This window comes from Canis aureus, chromosome 8 (genome assembly GCF_053574225.1).
Source record: "Canis aureus isolate CA01 chromosome 8, VMU_Caureus_v.1.0, whole genome shotgun sequence".
Classification (NCBI taxonomy): Eukaryota; Metazoa; Chordata; class Mammalia; order Carnivora; family Canidae; genus Canis; species Canis aureus.
Genome location: NC_135618.1, coordinates 69,172,042 through 69,184,715, shown reverse-complemented (window position 1 = coordinate 69,184,715; position 12,674 = coordinate 69,172,042). Strand labels below are relative to the sequence as shown.

Below are 12,674 nucleotides of genomic sequence, written 5' to 3'. Positions count from 1 at the left end.
GCTTCTGCTTCCCGTTGAGGCCCCAGAAAACTGAGATCCAGGCCCTTCAGAGCAAGAAGGGGGAATGGGGCCTCAGAATGGCAGACCAGGGCCTGGGAAGCACCAGCTAGGGGACTTGAGAGGCAGAGGACATCCATACCTAGCTGGGAATGGCATGTGGAGGGAGGAGGGAGGATTTAAGACTGGGGCCCTGGAATGGGGGAAGGGGTAAAGATTTAGGGCTGAGATTATAAGGATGGGGGCGTAAACAAATGGGAGCAGACTTGGGGCTGGGATGGGGAGTGATTTAAGAAGTGGGTTCACAGGGGGAGATTTGAAGGTGGGAGCAAGGAGCAGGTAGGAGGATGGTTATAGACGCAGGTGGGGAACAGGCACAGGGATGAGCATGAGAGAACAGAGACCGAGGTCTGAGTCCCTGGAAGGATCTGGGGCTGGGGATCTGAGAGAGACCACCTATAAGCACAGGGCTGATACAGGAGGTGCACTGGGATAGAGATCTTACAACACCTCTGGTTTTCACAGTAACTACGAGATATCAGGACAAGTATGCTCTACTCATTTTGCAGGTTCAGAGAAGTTACTGACTTGACCAAGGTCCCACAGTAGAAGAGTCTGGATTTGAACTGGATCTCCAGGTGAGTTTCACCCAAGTGGGGAGAAGGATGAGGGTCGGGGAGATAGTCTGATTTTGCTCAAGGAAACCAGGAGACAGAGCTGCATGAGTCCTTGGGCAATCCCTTGAAATAGATGTGGTTCAGTTTCTTCTCACTGTCAGAGGCAGGGTAGAGGTTCATGAAGTGCAGGACTCATGGCAAGGGCGAGGCCACCTCAGGTCTCTGGATGTGCACCTGCCACAGAGTATGTGTGAAAGAGGTAGTGAGGACAGGGAACCACCCTGCTCAGGCTGGCTGGAAGGTCACTGCCTCCTGGTGCTAGCCCAGCCCCCTGCCCCGGTGGGTGGAAAGAGGGCATCTGGACCTGGACCCGGGAGAGCTCCTTACCATCCCCCCTTTGCCCCCTCACCCTCACATTGGTGTCCACATTCTTCAAGGCCGCCTGGAGGTATTCATCCTTGACTAGAGAGAGAGAAAAGGGAACAGGAGGAAAGAGAGGAGAGAAGGGGCAAGAAAGGTGGGGAAGGCAAGGCCTGGCAGGGGGGCTCCTGTGCCCCGGTGCCTGTCTTGTAGGGATGGCCGGTCCAGGACCTGGGCCGTCTTCAGAAGGTGCCCAGGGAAGGGGAGACTCCCTGTTCCAGTACACGAAGTACGCGTCTGCCCTGGACAAGGGAGGACGCTGGGTTTTTCCCAGGCCCCAGTGATGCCCAGAAAAGCCCCTGTTCCCCCTGCCCAGGAGGCAGGACTCACCTGTTCGGTTGTTCTCCGAGTCCAAGTTTGAAAACGTCCCCACAGTGTCTTCATCCCAGACCTCGAACCATTTCCTGTCGTCCTCCCAGGACCTGAGCTGGGGCAACGCACCGTCAGAGCAGGGCCGCCCAGCTGGGACCCCTTTGCCACCTCACCCCCACCCCCAGCGCGCTCACCCGCCTTCACCCTGGCCGCCTCTCCGGGAGCGCGCAACGAAGACGCTCAGGGACACCAGGAGCAGCAGCAGCAGCAGCAGCACAGCCGCGACCCCCACCAGGCCCCCCACCAGCGCTCGCCGGGCGACGGCCACCTCGCAGTGCGCCCCGAGAACCAGTGCGTGTCCGTGGAGAAGCAGCTGGAACAGAGGGTCCCAGGTCACAGGCCCTCACCACCTTCCGGGCAGGGTCCCCTCGCACACCTGGGCCCCTCCGGCGCCGGCGGGGGGGGGGGGGGGCGGGGTTCCGCCGTAGGCCGCGGGGGCGGGGCCGAGGCGGGTGGGGCCGCGGGGGAGCTGCCACCTGGTGGGCCCAGCGGGTGGTGGGCGGGGCTCACCCGCAAGCGGGACCCTCCTCTGCACAAGGCATCGGCCCTGGTGACAGTCAATGGCGCCGTCCACGCCCGAAGCGCATTTGGTGATGCAACGGAGCCTGTTCTTCTCCACCACCGGGAAGTAGAAATCCTCATAGCCTTTCGCAGTGGCGCAGCGACAAATGGCTAGGGGGTGAGCAGGGGATTGCAGGACAGGGACCTCACCCACTCTACTCAGGGGCCTGGTTATAATGACTCTGAAAATAGATGGGGAAAACTACATTCCCAAGAGTGGGGTCTCTGTGGAGTAGACCCTAGGATTAGATGAGGGAAGGGCAGACCCCCAGGACCCTCCCCTCCCCTTACGTTGCCTGCTTGTCCTCAGATGGAATCTATGAACAAGGGCCAGGAAGGGCAGCCCTGCCCGGGACCACATCACTTGCCTCCCTGAGAGATCTCCTCCTCCCCAGGGAATTTCAATGGGCAAATGTTTCTGGTGGGAGGGTCATGGTCTCCTGGGCCACTCAGCCCTTTGCCCACCCTTACCTTCCAGAGTCAGCTCCTTCCTGGTGTTGTTGTTCACCTTGATGGAATCAGGCTTAAAACACAAGGCTGGGGGCGGGGGGCGGAGCGGGAGGAGACAGGCATAGGTGGAACTGGGGGAGGAGGCTAAGGGCTCAGGGACAGGTAAGCAGTCCTGGGAGTGGCAGAGACGATTCTGTCACTAAGGGGGATGTGGAGTGGCTGCAAGGAAAGGCTCCTCTTGTCTCCCTCATTTCCCCCTAATAAGCAAGGGTCCTCAGTCATCCTGAAAACTTGGAGCAGAACTGTCAAGGGGTCTTTCCCACACCCAGGTTCTGGCAAGCCCCTCCTTAGCCCCATCCTTGACCCAGTTGGCTGTAAACTCCCTCCACTCCCAATCTGCTGAAAGGACCCCAGGGCTGGCACCCCAGCCCAAAGGCTCCTATCGAAGCTGGTAGCACTGGCCCTCACTCCTCCCTCCAGCTTTGGCTCACTCTGGTTATTCTGGGAGCTGTCCTCCTTATGGCTGAGGTTCTGGAGCTCCTCCTTCAGGACAGTCTTCACTTTCTCGTACTCGCTCTCCAGCTGGAGGCTAAAAGGCAACTCCAGCAGGACCACGTAGTCTACCACAATGCTGCCACTCCTGAGGGGATCAAGAGGATTGGGGGGTCTTACAAGGTTCTCAAGCCAGGGGCATGTAAGTCTTTAGGAGGGCTCCTCCAGGACTAACCACAAGTACACTGGTATTGGGAGGAAGGCAGAAGCAACAAGTTGGGATTCCAGACATTATTTGCAGGAACCATCAGCATCCCTGACTTAGCCCAGAAAGCAAAACAAGGAATGATTGACATGCTCCTGCCTTGCATCAGGCCATTACCAAACCAGGCCCTCCTGGGCTCTCTGCTTTGCTCATGCTGACCCACTCAGTAGGCCAGGTGCCAGCCAGAGAAAAACTAGCTACTGTCCAGACACCAGGCTTCCCACAAACCCTCATGCGCCACCTCCTTGCATGTCCCATGTAATCTCTCTCCTTCCAATCATGGTTAAAAAGGAGCGGTGGCATCTCTCCAACAGAGAAATGACTACAGAAAATGACTGGAAAAATACCCCATGGAGTGACTGATTCCCCTACCTCCTCCCTCCACCTCCCTCTTTCTGAAATCTGATGATTCCAAAAGGAAAAGATGGCTTCTCCAGCTTTTTTTTTGTGCCTCCCGGCCCCACCCAACACTACCTCCACAGCCACACAAGGGTCTCCTACCTCAGTGACAGGATCTCCACATCCTTGAACCCCTGCACATTTTGATAAATCTTCTGCATCTGAAATGCCAAGATCCTTGGGTTCAAACCTGAACCTTGTGACCTGCGTGCACCCAGGGGCCCAAGTTCAGTTTCAGGGTAGGACCCGTGAGTTCCCTCCCTTTCCCTGTCACCTGATCCCGGAAGGTGTCACTGAAATCCTTGTAGGCCTTGGAAGTGTTGTCATTGAGGTCCGGGGAGAACTCCTGGTCAACAGACACCTCCATGCCCACTTCAGCATCCACAGTGTCTGCACACAGAGTGCCCTTCTCTGGTCACTTCACCAACCACTTCTGACTGACATCACCACCACCACAACCCAGAGTTTCCTCCCATTGCCCCTGTCCATGTTCTCTGAGGACTGATTAAACATAAACAGTAGGAGGATGGGAGGTAGGATTTCTAGGATGAATTGTGCCTAGACATATATGGGAAAGATTAGAGGTAAGGAGGCCTGTGGTCTCTCCTCTGTGTGTCCCAGTGGCAGGCAGAATAATGGCTCCCAAAGATGCCAATGTCTTCATCCCCTGAACCTCTGGATATGTTTGTTACATGGCAAGGAGGAAGCAAGATAAGAATTAAAGCAGATAAGAATTAAAGTTGCTAATCAGCTGACTAAAATGGGGAAATTAACGTGGGTTACAGGGTGGGCTCAACATAATCACCAGAGTCCTTAGCAGTGGAAAAGAGAGGCTGAAGAGGTCAGAATCAGTCACAAGATGTAACTATAAAAGAAAGGCCAGAGTGCAATGCTGCTGGCTTTGAAGATGGAAAGAGGGAGCCTTGAGACAAAGAAGAGAGGCTTCAGAACCTAAAAAAAAAAAAAAAAAAAAAATGGATTCTCCTCTAAAGCCTCCAGGAAGGAACACAGGCCCGGCAACACCTTGATATTAGCCCAGCAAGACCCATGTCAAACTCCTATCTACAGAATTGTAAGATAATAAATTTGCATTATTTCAGCTGCTAATTTTGTGATAATTTGTTACAGCAGCAATTAGAAGCTAATACAGCTCTTAGCAGGCCAGACTGGGAAGGAGACCAGAGGAAGGAGTGTGGTCCCAACCACCTCCTGAAGGTGAGGGTGGAAAGGAAGCATGACATAGAGTAGAGGAAAGCATGGGAGAGAAGGCAGGGATGGAGGAATTAGGCAAAATGACATGAGTCCTAACAAGTGAACCATAGGACTGGGCCCAGGGAGAGTCAGTGGCACCTCCCAGGAGAAAATGCAGAGGCAAGGCTCTGGCAACTCACCCAGATCCACCTGTTCCACCGCAAACTCACAACGGGACCCATAGATGGTGCTAGGACAGTGGCACTTGAGGCCATCCCATTTATCCCCATTCTGGCACCTGATCTCCTGGAGCTCACAGTGGTCCCCAGAGAACCCCAAGGGACAGTGGCAGAGGCCCTGCATCCAGGTGCCACCATTGTCACAGGTACCTGGGCAGCATAGGAAGAAAGAGAAGTTTAGAATAGGGTTTGCCCTTGATGACACAGAAATTTAGCAGAGGAGAGAAAAGAGGGAACAGGGAAGCAGGAGGTCTAACCTGGGGTGGCGGTCAACCTAGACTGTGTGCTCATCTGAGTAGAAGTCGAAGTTGTCCTGGGTGATGTAAGGGTGGTGGTAGTCTGAGGGGTGACCACCGGTATTTCTGAAGTAGGGTGGAGTGAGTCAACTTGATTGAAGTCACCATGGTGGTTGGAAAGCTGCTACTTAGTTTTGTGGTCAATGGGAGGCTAGTGAATCCAGGCATATGTGGGATGGTTACAGAATTGGTGCTCATCCAGGATCCACTCGTAGGTCTGAGTGCTTGTCAAAACTGTGTAACTGGGGGCAGTCCCAGTACTGATATAACTAAAAGCATCTGTTATGCTGTTGGTAGGATGAGTTTCCAGAACAGTAGAAGTGTCCATATGCATAGGAAACACAGTTGTCATACTAATGGAACTAGAAGTGGCCATCTCAGTAGTAGAGGTAAACACTGACAGTGGGATGGTGGGCATAGAAGTAACTTCACTACTTGGACCCATTTCCATACATGAAGTAGTGGGAAAGGCAGGCACTATTGTAACTGATATAGATTCTGGACAAGAGGTAGTGGAAGAAATAAAACAGATGGTAGTTGTTTCAGTAGCAAAGATATTTAGAGAAGATGTGTTTGGAGATGTTCTTGTAGTTTCAGATGAAAAAGAAGTAATGAAAGCAGTGAGAGAGAACCCTGTATTTTCCATACTAGAGAGAAATGAGGATGTAGAAAGAGAGTTAGTGGTGGTAGTGAGCATTGAATTTATACTGCTGGAGGAAAGAGAAGAGGACATTATTGCTGTGGATATTGAAGAAGAGATAATAGTACCAAAAGAAGTAGTTATTGCATTTGTAGATGTACTCAGACTAGGGAAAGATAATGCTGGAGAAACACAAGTACTGTGTGGTACTGTGGGGGTGGGTGTTGTTACCAACAGTGTAGTAACAACACTCGTGGCTGTTTCTGGGATAGAGGGAGTGGGTGAAGTGGCTGTGATAGAGGTAGCAGAGATTGAAGTGTTGGTGGGAGTGGTGATGTCAGTTGTATCCATGGCGGCTATAGGAATGGACGCAGCATTGGTACCAGGGAGTGTAGTGATCAAGGTGGACAAAGGGCTAGTGTTTGTGGTCAAAGTGGAGACTGATTCTGTGATTGGAACAGGTGGAGAAGACAGAGGCATACTCATGGGTGATGTCAAGGTATTGGTGGTCACTGTCACTGGAGTAGGGGTGGTAAATGTTTGAGAATAGACTATATTCGTGAGAGTGATTGATGATGTAGTTGCAAGAGGAGAAGTAATCTCTGTGGTGAGAAACTGCATCCAAACATCCCCAGTAGGAGTTAGTGTGGTTTTCCAGGTGGATGTGGCATGAGAGGGTGTGACAGTCATCCTGCGTGTATATGTAGTAAATGTAGTAGAGGAGGATAGTCCAGTTGGAGATGTTGTGTGTGTGCCAGTGTTTGTGTGCCATGTATTTGTGCTTGTTGCATATGAAGTGGTATTCTCTGTCTGTGTGATTCTGGTACTGCTTGTAGATGTGGAAGAGGAGCCTGCAGAAGTACCTGGAATGTGTGTGGCAAGGATGGGAGATGAGGTGCTATGGGTACTTGTGAGCATGGATGCCATAGTAGGCACTGTGGTAGAGGTTGTGATGACACTGGATGGTATGCCTGTATTTTGTACAGTGGGGATAGATGGGATGATATATGTGGGGGTTGCCAAAATGCTGGAAGCAGTGAGTGTGGAGGTGAGGTCAGTAATGGTAGTCAGTGAACCAGTGGTACCACTGGATATAGGGATAATGGTTGTCAGTCTTGAGGTAGGCATGCCTCTACTAACAGAGGATGAGTTTATGGTGGTGGTTATCCTCGGGGTACCAGTGGTAGAGGGAGTTGAGGTTATTGCTGATGTGGTTGTGCATCCTGTAGGGTACATGTTTGAAGAAGTAACACCCGGGGTGCTGTGTGGTGTTGTAGGGGTGGGTGTTGTTACAATTGTGGTAGTAGTTTCTGGAGTGGAGAAAGTGGGCAAAGAGGCTGTGTTCAAGGTGGCAATGGTTGAAATCCTGGTAGGAGTGGTGATTGCAGTTGTGGCCGTGGGCCCAGTACTAGTGGAAAGTATAGGGGTGGACGTAACGTGGGCCGTAAGGAGTGTAGTAATCAAGGTGGACAAGTGGGTAGTGTTTGTGGTCCAATTGGAGACTGATTTTGTGGATGGAGCAGGTAGAGAAGACAGATGCATACTAGTGGCTGATGTCAAGGTATTCACGGTCACTGGAATAGAAGAGACTGATGTTGTAGAATTGACTGTATTCCTGAGTGTAATTAATGATGTCATTGTGGGAGAAGTAATTTTTGTCATGAGAGACACTGTGGAAGCATCTTTTGTAGGAATAAGTGTAGCTTTCCAGGTAGGTATGGCATGAGAAGATGTGATGGTCATCTTGCCTGTGTGTGGAGCTGCTGCAGTGGAGGAGTGTGGTTCTGTGGTTGTGAATGTCATGTTAATATTGGTGTTAGTGGGTTCCAGGGTGGTTTCAGAGGTGGTAGATGCAGTGGAAGCCATTGTATTTGTTGAAGTGATTGATGATGTGATTGGAGAAGTCCAAGTAATTCCTGTTTTGGGAGTTTCTCTGGGGCTGTCTCTCCTCAGAGTACATTTTATTTTCATGGAACTCATTGTTTTCAAAGTAATTGTTGTTGGTGTAATCAGTGTAGTGGTTGCTTCAGTAGAAGTAGATATACTTTGTGTTGTAAGTGTTGTTAATAGATTTGTTGATGTGGGATCATGAATGGTGGCAGTTGCTGTTTTGAATGTACTGCTGGTGTTAGGAAATGAAGTTGTGGCAGTAATCAAGGTGCTACTGGTGGTAGGTGAAGAGTTGTTATCAGTTACTGTTGCTGAGATGTTCATGGCAGTTAGAGAAGGGGTAATAGATGTAGAAGTGATTAATGGGGTAAGAGACCTGGTTGTATGAATGCTTGCCATAGTCAGGCCAGCCCTTTCTGTGGTATCAGTTGTAGAGGGTATCAGAGTATGGGAGGTTGTGTGTGTGGTTGGGACAGAGGAAAAGAGTAAGGCCATGGTTGTGGGAGTTTTACCCAGAGTGGTTGTGGTAGTGGGAAGAGAGGTCACGGCTGAGGTAACTTTCTCAGTGGTAGTCAGGGTCATGCAGGTGGTGGGGTAGGAAGTGGTGATTATAAGGCTCATGGGATTGATGCACTTTGTGGTGCTCATGTAGACAATGAGGGTGGGTGGAGTGGTTTCAACCTTGATGACAAACTTGGACATTGGAATTGTTGAGGTGTTGGACTTGATTGCAGTTTTCAGTGATGCCTCAGAGATAGGTTTAAAGTGGGGGGAGGTGGGAAGAGTTGTAAATGTGTGTTCCCTACTGTCGGGAGCTGGAGGGGTCCTGTTAGGGATGCTGAGAGGCCACCTTGCTGTGTCTTTGGAGTGTGGGGAATTGCTGAGAACAAAGTGAGCTGCTTCTGCTCTGGGAAAAAGTTCAGTAGAGGTGGATGCGGTCATGGGGAAAGTGCCTGTATAGAACAGAAGGATTCATTTGCAGATCACTTTGTCACCACAAACACCACATAGATTATTCACTACCCTATTTTCCAGATAGTATCACAGAATATAGGACATTTCATTGCTTATCCCTCCATCAGAGCAATTTGGAGCTAGAGCCTTTCAGGTTCTGAAGGGGGTACCCTCAGTCCTTTGCCCTCCTCTTCTGAGCTACACTGAGCATGCAGGTTCAGCTGTGGGTCCTCCCTCCCCTCCCCTTTCTCCATACATACATGTTTTCCTTACTCTTCCCTCACCTGCTGCCCAAAGTCCCCACCCTTTGGCTTTCCTCTCTCCTTCTCCCTATGACACACTGTTCTTGGGCTGACTCTCCCCCAAGGAGAACCCAGCCAAGCCTGGGCTGGGGGTAGGGATACATCATGGACACTAGAGCCATTGGGTCAGAGGGGAACTTTGCATAGAGAACAGCAAAGGGAAAACCATAGATTCAGGCTCAGATTCTATTGAGATTGAGGGACAGGAAGAGAGGACCACACTGACAGGATGAGGAACAGGACAGAGAAAGAAACTTCCAGAAAGTATTAACTCAGAAGGTAGGCATGAGTTCCAAAGACCTTAATGTTTAGCATTGACTGTTAATAAAAACAGACATGTTTTCAGCCACTCTGTTCTGGCCACTGGGCTAATTAGTTTACAAACATGAACCTCTCACTCTATAGATATCATCAACCCCATTTTACAGGGGGTAAGAGTGAGGGTCAGAGATCTCATACTGCTGGGGATGAGTGGTGGGAGATTTCTGAAGCCACAGCATTTGCAAGCAAAAAGGACCCAGACCTCCTGCCCACTCAGCATTAGCCTCCTCCTAACTTTGGACCCAGGATATCTTCATTCTGAGAGCTGAAATTTCATTTCTCAGCCCTAACTAGTGTGTGAAGGAGGTATGAGGAGGGATTATGAAGATTCCTGAGTTGGAACACTTAGAGCCAGGAGATAGCCCTAGAGGTAAGCAAAAGGGTGGTCCATGGGCCTCTAGGTTGGGAAGGTATAGGACTGGGGGTCAGGAACAGACACCAGGAAACAGAGGGAAGAGAAATACAGAGGAATTGTGGGCTCTCTAAGGGATAGAAAAGAAAAAGCCCTGGGCCCCACACTGGGTGGTACACACCCACCCTTTGGGAGCATTCAGGATCTCCCCAGCCCAGCCTTGCCAATGACAGTTGTGCCCAGAAACATGGGCTAGGTGGGGACAGGGAGAGATAGAGGCAGAGCTGGAGAAGGGGACCAAAGGTGGAGAAGTTCCAGAGAGAGGAGAGAACCCCAGGAAGAGGTGGAACTGTCATGGAGAGAGCACCACGGGAAGTGAAGGAAGAGTCCAGAGTAGAAGGAGCACTGGAGTTGGTGGGGGGAAGGACAGAAGAGAAATGGGGGCTCAGAAAACCAAATCAAAGGGAAGAACACTCCTCTGGAAAGAGGTTATGCCCACCCTCCCAATGCAAGCACCAATCCCTGCAACCTGCTTGGTCCTGGGTTGAAAGCAGCACCGGCTCAAACCAGCTTCCTTTCTCCTTAATGCTTCCTGCACCCAAAGCTCTGAGGAATCCCTCCTCAGTCTCCCCTTCGGCCTCAGAGCCACTTCCCCACACACCTCCACTCTAGAACATCAGGAGGGTCTCTCCAGCCTTTTTCTCACCTGCCCTCTCACCTCTGGCCCCCGTGGAGGCCCTGAGCATCCAGAGGAAGCTGAGGAGACTGAGCAGCTGCATGGGCCTGGTGCAGGGGGTAGAGCAGGCGCCAGCACCGGGGGTAGCTACAGGAGGCAGCCACTATGTACACAGAAGCACCCAGATGGAACTGAAAGGAGTGGTTATCTGCTCTGCTTGATGTGGGGGCTAAGCATAGGTTCACCTTTGCACCACCCACCTCACTTCTCTTCCCCCTGTCTCTGACTTCATTGCTGTGGGAAGGACACCAAGAAACTTGGACTAGCCCAGGAGGTGTCATACAGGGAGCATTGCTGGTGGTCCAACCCCTAGCTGACCTGACCCATTCAGAGCAGTTCCTAAGACCCTGCCTTTTCCCTCCCTTACCCCCCACCAAGAACCAGCAAAACTGGATGAAGAATACACTTGGTCAAGACCTTGGACTCTGGAGTCTGGGGCTGGCTCTCACTGACTCTCCTTAGTTTCAGTCCCAGCTTCAGGAGAGGGAGGTGAAAACTTGTTCTCACTCCCTCTGCCCCTTGCTCTTCCCTCTCTCCATCCTGCCCTTAGCATGACTTGGGCTGAGACCCTATAACCAAAGCTATGGGAACAATGCAGCATTCAATCAGAAGTCATTTTAGAGGCACCTGGGTGACTCAGTCTGTTAAGCGTCTGCCTTTAGCTCAGGTGATGATACCAGGGTCCTGGGATTGAACCCTGTATTGGGCTCCCTGCTCAGCAGAGAGACTGCTTCTCCCTCTCCCTCTGCTACTTTCCCTGCGTGTTCTCTCTCTCTCTCTCGCTCTCTTTCTCTCTCTCTCTCTGTCAAATAAATAAATAAAATATTTTTAAGTCATTTTAATATCTGAGGATCTGGGCCAGGTCCCAGAAAAAAAAAAATACAGATGGCCAGTGGAAATAATCAAACAAAAGGATGTTTTGACCCAGAAGATTAGCAACTACTAGGAAGTTTGAGTCCACTCAGTGTTGGGAAACTTGTGAAGAATACTCTTACTCAGTGGGTGGGAGTGTAAATGTGTCGGCCTACTCTAAAAAGGCAATTTGGTGACATCTATTAAAATTTTAAATGCATGCTCAAGGACCCAGTAATTCCACCATGCTATCTCTGTGTTCAAGAAGTACTTCACAGGGCAGCCCTGGTGGCTCAGCGGTTTAGTGCCACCTTCAGCCCAGGGCGTGATCCTGGAGACCCAGATCAAGTCCCACGTCGGGCTCCCGGCACGGAGCCTGCTTCTCCCTCTGCCTGTGTCTCTGCCTCTCTCTCTCTCTCTGTGTGTGTCTCTCATGAATGAATAAGTAAAATCTTAAAAAAAAAAAAAAAGAAGTACTTCAAAGAGGCATTCACAAGGATGCCATCCAGTTTATTGAGATTCCAATAGAAACTGGAAACAACCTACACATCCCTCAATAGGAATCTAGAATGACTATGAAATAGTCACACTATAGACTACCATGCTTGAATCAGAAAGAATAGTACCCTAAGGGACAGATTCTCAGATTGGCTTGTTCAGTGAAACCAACGGACACAGTTCTGTTAAAACCCACACACATATGTATTTCCTATGAATACACACACATACACAAACACACAGGTAAGTGCATTCAAAATTTGAAGAAAAAAAAAGCTCACCTGCCCCAGTAACAGGGTTAAAATTAATTCAGAGAAGAGAGAAGGAACTAAGATTCAAATGATAATCAGAGAACACAGAGAACATTAGCTCTATCTATAGTTTTCAATTTTTACTTTGACGAAGATTCTCTCCTTGAGCAAACTCTAACCAGGCTCCCCTGAGCCCTCTTCCCAACTAAGCCTCAACCCTGACCTATAAAGACTTGAACAATCACTAACCCTGTTCTAAGGGCTCAAGGCCACATCCCTAGGCTGACCCCATTCTCCCTTAAAGTGCCTGCCTGAGAAAACTCAAGGCCACCAGAAGAATTTACTGTTCGTCCCAGCCAACACCCGAAGATAGGGCCCCTGCCTCCCAGCCTCTGGGAAAGGGTAATAGCCTAACTTTGTTAAGCACCAGTTAGCAAACCCAGATGGGTTTCAAATGGACCACATTGAGCAGCCTGGGTGGCTCAGCAGTTTAGCGGTTTAGCACCATCTTAGGTCCAGGGCCTGATCCTGGAGACACGGGATTGAGTCCCTTGTGGGCTCCCTGCATGGAGCCTGCTT

At 50.5% G+C, this 12,674-nt stretch overlaps 2 protein-coding genes across 2 annotated transcripts; both read right to left on the bottom strand.

Annotated features, from left to right (window-relative positions):
- Positions 1-1,033: 1,033 nt before the first annotated feature.
- On the bottom strand, positions 1,034-5,168 carry LOC144319643 (mucin-3A-like). Its single transcript, XM_077908072.1, has 8 exons — positions 4,965-5,168; positions 3,848-3,963; positions 3,676-3,734; positions 2,909-3,057; positions 1,917-2,078; positions 1,541-1,719; positions 1,365-1,461; positions 1,034-1,076 (listed from the first exon to the last, which is right to left on the bottom strand). Exons 1-6 carry the CDS (start codon positions 5,125-5,127, stop codon positions 1,547-1,549), a joined length of 822 nt encoding a protein of 273 aa, XP_077764198.1. The 5' UTR covers positions 5,128-5,168; the 3' UTR covers positions 1,034-1,076; positions 1,365-1,461; positions 1,541-1,546.
- An 86-nt stretch (positions 5,169-5,254) lies between these two features.
- Positions 5,255-10,858, bottom strand: MUC3A (mucin 3A, cell surface associated). The gene has a single exon (XM_077908071.1). It carries the CDS (start codon positions 8,769-8,771, stop codon positions 5,451-5,453), a length of 3,321 nt encoding a protein of 1,106 aa, XP_077764197.1. The 5' UTR covers positions 8,772-10,858; the 3' UTR covers positions 5,255-5,450.
- Between the last annotated feature and the right edge of the window lie 1,816 nt (positions 10,859-12,674).